An 8261-nucleotide genomic window follows, 5' to 3' on the forward strand; every position below is an offset into this window, starting at 1 on the left:
TCTGTCTGAGAGTCTTGTTGGGTTTGAAATGTACTGGGATGTTGTGTTTGGAGAAAATCCTTCTGAGTTTCTCGGATACTCCAGCAACGTAAGGAATGACAATGTTCTTTCTTCTGTTCTTCTCCTGGTTCTGTTCCCTGGTGTGTTTAGTGGAAACGTCTTCAGCTACAGAATAGAATAGCTACAGAATAGAGGTCCAGTTGTTTTTGTTTTTTAACTTTTTTTGAATTTACCATGGCCTGGATGACTGAGAATCTACACCAGCATATCTTCACAAGAAACACGAATGAAATACTTTTATTGCTAATAAACCTGATTAATCATAGGCTGCTCACTAACAGTTAGCAGAATTAGCATCAACATCTTTGCTAAAGACCATGATGATGATAACTTCAGTCATTACTGACAGACGGATGTTCCTCAACTTTACTGCTGCAGGAAGCTACGGGAACTCTGCAGCTTCAGCTCTGTTAAAATGGCAGCACGGGCTGACAAAATCTGTTTTTGACATTTGAAGATCGAGTCCGTGTCCGTGATGAGATGCATCTAAAAACACAAAGAAAATTCCAAGTTTCCTTTTTCTTTCCTGTTTGCAAACAGTTCCAAACGTATGTGAAGCTCGGGTGTTTTTTTTTTTCAAACCACCGGTGTTTGACGTCAAACGTGCTCTTCCTTCTGTTAAACGGGGCTGACAGGTGATCTCGTTACACTTCTCTTTCTTTTTAATGTGTGAGCAGTCCGTCTCCATCCTGCAGAAAAAAGAGATCGGTTTGGTCCGAACCGAGCTCTTCAGAGTAGGCAGCAGGTAACCAAATGTTTCTGTGCAAACATGTAAAATGTTACCTGTTGGTGAGAGCAGGCCCTCGTTTTCCTGTATTTCCTGTTGTCTTTTCTTTAGAGGCTTATATTCAGACAATCCAAAAAGTCCCTGCATGGATCGAACCAGTTCTTAAAACAAACAAACAAAATAAATCATCCTGACCTGGAATTTCTAAAGAGCTTCTGTGTGAGAGGCCCATTCAGGCTGTATTTGCATACAGACTGCTGCTGCAAACACAGAGGTGTTTGTGTGGAGTCGCTGCAGCATACATTTCAAAAAGTCAATTATAATTAGACTTTCAGAGTGCTTCACACTCAATCTGTGCCTCATTTAACCACACACAGCTGAGTCTAATCAGTGCTTTAGATCATGAGTTTATCCTTTATTTATTTCAACTCCAAAGTGCTACGAAGCTTTTTACAGGCGCTGTCATACGTGTGTCGGAGGGTTCTGTTCGTGAGAAAGTGTCTGAAAGTTAACGAGCGGAGCCGAGAGCCGGGGCGTGTTTTTGCATATTTGTTTGCAACATAAAGTCTCCACAGGTGTGTTCCTCCACCGTGCATTTTGGGGAAAGACCTAAACATCTGCATGTGGGTGTCAGTGTGGAGGTGTGTTTGAGGAAGAACCTAACTTTTGTGTTTTTACACATTGTGACTGTGTGCTGAGCATCATAATGCAGAGAGGAAGAGAAGCCAAAGGCTGGGGAAGAACAGACGCCGGTGTGTGGGTGGCTGTGGGGGAGGCTGCAGTTGCACATGGAACTATCCTGGAAAACCTCCTTCTCTGAAGCACTTCCCTGATGGACAGGAACATGTTATCCTGTTTTCTGAAGCTTTCCAACAATGTTTGTTTAAGCACGAAACGCACCGATGCTGCTTCACGAAGAAACACGATGTTTATGAACCGAGCTGACGTGTCATAAAGATATAAACACACCTCTGCACAGGTGCAGTCCCTCCTGAGCAGCTCCCTGAAACAGCCTGATATCTCCGTTATCGGCTTTTTCCAAGTCAAAAGTCTAATCAACCAGCTTCTTTATTATTACTAGGTTGTATTTAAATGATGTTCTGGGAGCAGACTCAGCTGATGGAAACGCTGCGGTCCACAGCTCCTCATCCAACCCTGAGTTTCTCCTCACAGCTGCCTCTGGCTTCTCTTTGTTAACACGTTCGCTGTGCGTCCGGTGCTTTTCTGCCAGGACGAGTCATTTTAGTTTTATCACACAATGCTTCCAGCAGCATTATCGTTGCAGGTTAAAACTTAAATGTGAGCGTCAAAATGACGAATACAGTTTTACACACGAGCACGGCTGTGATTTTTATAAAACTGGGACTGCAGCTGGAAATTCACCTATTTTCTCCCATTGTTGAGTCAGGAAGCCTCCAACAGTCAGCCCAGTGAGATATCAGCTGTGGGTATATTCCTAAACAACCTTTTCCTCTTTATTAGAAATAAAACCTTGGGACCATACATGAATTAGTTTTGTTTTTTTAATTCTCTTTGTGGTTCTTCACATTTTTAGGATACACAGAAAACCTGGAGAAACAAGATAAAACGTGATCACTAACAGTTTCCATGAGACGGTGGTCTAATTTATGGTTTGTAAATGTTCTCGGTCTCGTCCAGGAGAACCATAAGTGGCAGTGCAAGCGGCAGTAGTTACACCGGTTCGAGCTCCAGATCCAGATCTTCTTCTAATTCCCTGTCACGCTCCGGATCCAGAAAATCCAGGTACTCGCCCACACGCCCGTCACAGTGGCAGTTTCAGGGTTCAGGTTAGTTTATTGAACAGGAAATGCAGAGCAGCTGGGATCTGTTGGAGTTTGTCCCTGTCAGAAGAAGTTTGAACATGAATAAAATAAAATTGTTTTAAGACAGCCTTCCTTGTTTAGTTTATTAAACTAAGAACATATTAAAAATAATGGTTTATTCTGCATTCATTCTAAAGTTCTGTTGAGTTTTCCACTCAGATTTAATAACAGTTTTTGACACTATATTTTGTTTGTGGTGACAGTAAATTGAAACCTCATCAAACCTTAAAGCAGCTGTTGTTCGAGTTTAACCTGATTTCACTAAAATCTATCATTTCTGTTCTTTCATGTTGGGAAATCCTCCAGGAAATCCAGGTGAGAGCCTGACTGACTGACGGGGTTTTGTGTGAGTATTCTGGCTGTGTGTGAACTCGTCTCTCCTTCCAGGTCTCTGAGCGTCAGCAGCGTGTCATCCGTGTCGTCGGCGTCGTCCAGCAGCAGCTCGGCGCGCAGCGCAGACTCGGAGGACATGTACGCAGACCTGGCCAGCCCAGTTTCATCGGCCAGTTCCCGCTCGCCCACACCAAACCACCCCCGCAGGGAGCGAGGGCCTGCTCGGGAGCGGTCCCCCCAGGGAAGGGACAAGAACAGGGGTAATAATATGTCTGTTAGTTTTAGCAAGGTGACTAAAACACCTCGGCCACGGGTCTGTGTTTCCAGTGAAGAGGATCTTACTGGAGTTGACCTTTGACATGAAGCTGAACAGTTTTAATGTTGTTGGCGTGGTTAGACACACGTTTTTACAGTTTTACCTCCTTTTCTCTGCTCCCTCCTCACAGAAAAACCCTCGAAGAAAGACGAGTCTCTCAGAGACGATCGCAGGAAGATGGACCCGTCCGGGGCCCCGCCCAGAGGAGGAAATCCTGTCCCCAGAGCCGGACCTGGGAGCCGGGGCGGCCACCCGGTACACCCGCGACCCGGCAACATGGGCCCCCCTGGAAACTACGGAGGTTCAGGTTCCCACAAAGACATCAAACTAACCCTCCTCAATAAGGTAACTGGACCTCTCTGCTGGTGTTTTTAGTTTTTATCTGATCGGTGATTATCAGGAGCAGGCTGAACTCCCTCTCTCTGTGTGACCTTCAGCCCTGCTGCTCGGTTCTGATTCAATAAACCCGGGTCTGACAGGAGAGCTCACAGCATTCTGAAACCGTTTCTGAATAAATAAATATCATCTGAGTCAACCTCTCCGGGTTTAACCCAGAACCAGCAGCTGAAGCACATTCAAAGAAACGTTCAGTGGATTTTTATAAATTGATCTTTTGAAAATTCGAATCATTAGAAAAACCAACAGTGCGAGCAGGAAAACATGACTCAGCGTTTAGTTGTCCGCTTTGATTTCTGTCAGCTGAACAGATGAAGTTTAAACTTTTAATTGTTTTTATTCTGTGTTTATTTATTTCCTGGGCTTCATTGTTTTTCTCTGTCGATTTTCAGCAGCAGGGAGACCGAGGCAGCAGGAAGCGATACCTGCCTGCAGACAAAGACCGACCCGGTTCCCCCGCCAGTAAGAGAATGACCATGTCTCCGGACAGAGGTGAGGAACATCTGGGTTTCTGTCCGTGGCTGAAATCAGGACAGCTCAAACTCCTCCAGGGCCGCTCCGGTTTGTGGGCTTCATGGTCAGGAGCTCGGCTGTGGTTTGGGAACCTCAGGGTCTGCTTTTCACAGATGACGTGGTTCTGATGGCGTCTTCAGACCAGAACCTTCTGTGTGACCTGAGGTGGTTCTCAGCTGGGATGAGTCCAACCCTCACCTGTGGCCCTGAGGTTCGGATCAGGACTGGAAGAACCAGATCCTGAAGGCGGTTGGACTTAGAGAGGAGGTGAGGAGCTCAGAGTGGAGCTGCTCCTCCTCGTGGAAACGAGTCAGCTGAGGAGGTTCAGACTCAGACATCAGAGATGCTCTCTGGTCTGGGATCACCTCGGGCTCCTCCATGAGGAGCTGCTGTTGGGTGGGAGGTCTGGGCTTTTTCTCTGGGACCCTCAGAGAAGCAGATGAGAACGGATCATCGGGTGACGTCCATTTTTATTTCCTGCTCAGGTGGGAGGAATTAAAACGTCACAATTAACTGTTGGTTTTAACTGAATAAACCACAAGGCAGCAGGGGAAAACTAGAAACCTTGGATGCGACCTGCATCGAAGCTTCTCTTTTAGTCAGAGTTCCTCGTTTTGTTCACCTGAAGGGAAACGTGATGCGTTCAGGCTTCAGCCGACCCCTGAAGATCCCTTCGAGCTCCTGCTGTTGCGTTCATGGAAGGAATGCAGTAACTGTGTCTGGACAGTGTTGTGGAAGAAAACTTGAGTTTGGCGATTAAGTTATTCTCCTTTTTGCAATACAAATATGAATTTGCTGGAATCAGATATTTAAAGGTGTTCAGATTTGTCTGCTGTTTGTGGGAACGCCTTCCCAGACCTGCTGCAGATCTGCCAGGTCACGACCTTTGACCCGGGAGCCTAAAGTTTTACACTCCAGAGGCTCCAGCGTACCCCATAAGATGTCATGAAGTCTGTTTGCAGCCACGTTGGTTTTCTCACAAACGTCTGCGCAACACCCGGGTCAGGGAGCTCCTCCCTCCTCCTGCGGCGTTAAAACAGGTCCACGAGAGCCGACTGCGTGACGGCAGCTTACGCCTCGGGTGTCTCAGCTAGGTTAGAAACAGGAAGACAACAGGAAGTCCTCCTACTTGTCACTACTGTAGTATTTGACAGTGAAATATATTTTACTTTCCTGTCAAAGGAGCGTGAAAATGTTTTAATAAGGTTTCACCACAGACATTTTTCTTTTCTTATTCTAGTTTCTGTTTTCATTACATGATGTATGATGTTTCTGACATAGTATTAAACCAAATACTACTACTGCTACTGCTAGTATTACTACTAGTACAACTGAAGCCTTTCTTTGTTTTGGAAGCTGAAGCATTTAGTAGAAAACAAAAGTTTGGAACTGCTGCTTTATTGCCATCAGTCACCATGAAAGTGATGTTTTTCAGGACGGGACAAACGGATTCCTGGCCGACCCCCGCAGTCGCCCCAGATGGATCGGCCCAGAGGGCAGGGGCCTCGGCCGGCGCCCCCCCAGGGCGACAGGTTGGTGTTGTTGTTGTTGTTTGTTGGGTGGTGTTGTGCAGCAGTCAGCTGGAAGTTTGGACTTTCTCTGGCCACCTTTGGTTCCTGATTCATCTTGGTTCATAAACTCTTCAGGGCTTTCAGAGCAAGAAGTCCAATCATCACAAGATAATCAGCCACAAAGAGGAACCCACCACAAAAAGTGGAAGCTGCCACTGCTTAGGCCAAAATATTCACTGTCTCCTGCAGAAAAAGTCCCAGAATTAAATAGATCCTTTGTAATAAATCGTGTTTTTACAGCCCAGGAGCTCAGAGAAAACTTAAATAATTAGTCATACTCTAAAATAATTGATATCAAGTTTTGAGTCATTGTTTCAGCTGAGACTGACCTTTCTCACATTCACGTCTTATCTGTTTCCATTTTACCACTTTCACAACGAGCAGTCTGTCTGAATCATTTAACCTTTTAGGTCCTGGGACAGCATCATAAATCAGGTATTATCAGAGATGTTTTCTCCTAATGGAGCCTTTCAGACGTCCCATGATGCTTTGGGTAAAAGGAGGGAAAGCAGTCATTTCCTCCTGATTCACACCTTCATCCATGTGATCCAAACAGCCACCCTCAGGAGGGAGGGGAGGGACACTGATCTGCTTGTGAGTCTGCAGAAACACACAGCTGCAGCAGAAAGATGGACAAATATCAGTCCGGTGATGATAGTTAACCCTTTCATCACCAGAGTCAGACTGGAGGAGGAGGAGGAGGAGACGTCTGAACGCTGCATAAATTCTGCTCCTGTATTATGTTGTGTGACCCGGGCTGGACTCTGGACTCTGGACTCTGGTTGGCTTATTGGAGACGCCGGTCGCTGCAGGGCCAGGCCGTTTTCACTCGAAGTTCGTTGTAGGTCGTCTTCAGTCGAGAGAGAGCCTGTCCCTCTGACAGGAGAGCTGAAACCCCAGCATGAGCCAGGCTGTACACACATCGCCCCATTCTGACTGTGCAGCAGGTGGGCCTGAAGAGGTCAGGTCTGATGGACATGTAAAGCTCAAACATTTGGAACAGGAACAGGAAGTCGCTGCTTGTTGTAAACGCTGATATAACTCTGTAAATATCTTCCCAGATGTTTGGTTTTCTTCATCTCGGCTGTAAACAATGAGTGTTTCTGGGGAAACCTGTTTCTTTACACACCAGCAACGCTTGGTTGGCCGTCTGAGCAGCGGTAATATGAAGATGAGTCAGATGATGGAAACAATCGTTAAGTTGAGGAATGTTTCCGTCTCTGGTTTGCTGGTTTTTGTGCTGCTGTCAGTGTTTTCCCAGCACAGGATGGAGTCAAAGGTTATTAAAGTTTGTGTCCACTCAGTTCAGTTTACCCCAACAATCAGTAAACAATTAGGGGTTTGAGGGGGGCAGAGGGGGTTGAAGGGGGTGGGGCGTTTTCATGGTAAAAGCAGTTTTACTTCCTGTTTGTCCTTTAGTCCCATTCTGCCATCATCACTTCTGACCTTCCTGTTTTTCCTTCCTAGAAAACGTCCTCTGTCTCCGCCCCCTAAGCCGTCTGGGAAAGGCTCTGCGATGCCATCGAGCCGGCCGGCAGCTCCGGCCACAGCTCCGGTCGCAGGTTCTGGTTCCGGCTCGGGTAAACCCAGCAACACGCTGTCCCGCCGCGAGGAGCTGCTGAAGCAGCTGAAGGCCGTGGAGGACGCCATCGCACGGAAACGAGCAAAGATTCCAGCCAAATGATGGGCAGGTTCAGCTGCTCGTCAGCCGGTCTGCACGGCGCTGCGCTGCGCCATGAGGGGGGCTCTGAGGATGGAAGGACGGAACGTTTGTTTTTTTATTTGATCTCTCTCATCAGCTCGCCGCCGAGCTGTAAACGTGTTCCTTGTAGGAAAGCTGACATGAACACCAAGGAGCTGCCATCTGAAGGAACAGGATCCTTTTTGTTTGTGACAAACAAGAACAAGATGGTGGCTCAGTATGCTCCACCCTGACCTTTGACCCCCTCAGAAGCCTCAGAGTCTTGGGTTGGAAAGCAGATGATCTTCCTCGCTCCATGAAAAGCAGATTAATTCACCCTGGATCCTCTGGCTGGCTGGCCGCTTGTCGTCTTTCCTGTGGAGCCATGAGACCGCTGGTTCAACTCCGCAGCACTTCACCCGTGTCTCTGCAAACCTCCGGGTTTGTCCACAGCAGGCCGCCGTACGGAGACAGGTCCCGTTCGCTCGCTGCGACTCGGTTCATGTTTCAGGACAGTTTGTACAGATTCCTTCCTGTGTCTGATTATTTCCAGCAGTGATGTGAGGCTTTGTTTGGTTGTTTGGTTGTTTGGTTTTCTCCTGAAGTGATGAAGCAGTGTTTCCTTGGTTTCACTTTTAGTTGGACAGGTGGAACGGGGACATTCAGAGATGAGCATTGTCTGGCTTTTGTGACAAAAACCTTCTAAATAAACTATTTTGATAAAGATTAACTCCCTGTGTGGTTTGTCCTGCTGCTGCCGGGAGGACATGTCCAACTCCCGTCTGCTGCCGGGAGGACGGGTCCAACTCCCTCCTGCTGC

The 8261-nt window shown here is 47.1% G+C and overlaps 1 protein-coding gene and 1 long non-coding RNA gene across 2 annotated transcripts in view; one reads left to right on the plus strand and one right to left on the minus strand.

The window, feature by feature from the left end:
• zc3h18 (zinc finger CCCH-type containing 18) overlaps nt 1-8167 on the plus strand; it is a 23118-nt gene extending 14951 nt beyond the window's left edge. The window contains exons 16-22 of the mRNA XM_025002868.2: nt 2447-2551; nt 2938-2946; nt 3019-3224; nt 3411-3625; nt 4072-4168; nt 5625-5721; nt 7228-8167. Of these exons, the coding sequence (XP_024858636.1) occupies nt 2447-2551; nt 2938-2946; nt 3019-3224; nt 3411-3625; nt 4072-4168; nt 5625-5721; nt 7228-7444 (946 nt within the window). The 3' untranslated portion in view covers nt 7445-8167. The remainder of the gene's footprint in view (nt 1-2446; nt 2552-2937; nt 2947-3018; nt 3225-3410; nt 3626-4071; nt 4169-5624; nt 5722-7227) is intronic.
• Nucleotides 433-956, minus strand: LOC119617459. Its single transcript, XR_005233735.1, has 3 exons — nt 844-956; nt 646-749; nt 433-546 (listed from the first exon to the last, which is right to left on the minus strand). It is a non-coding gene; the product is annotated as an uncharacterized LOC119617459 (long non-coding RNA).
• Nucleotides 8168-8261: the final 94 nt, after the last annotated feature.

Source organism: Kryptolebias marmoratus, linkage group LG11 (genome assembly GCF_001649575.2).
Source record: "Kryptolebias marmoratus isolate JLee-2015 linkage group LG11, ASM164957v2, whole genome shotgun sequence".
NCBI lineage: Eukaryota > Metazoa > Chordata > Actinopteri > Cyprinodontiformes > Rivulidae > Kryptolebias > Kryptolebias marmoratus.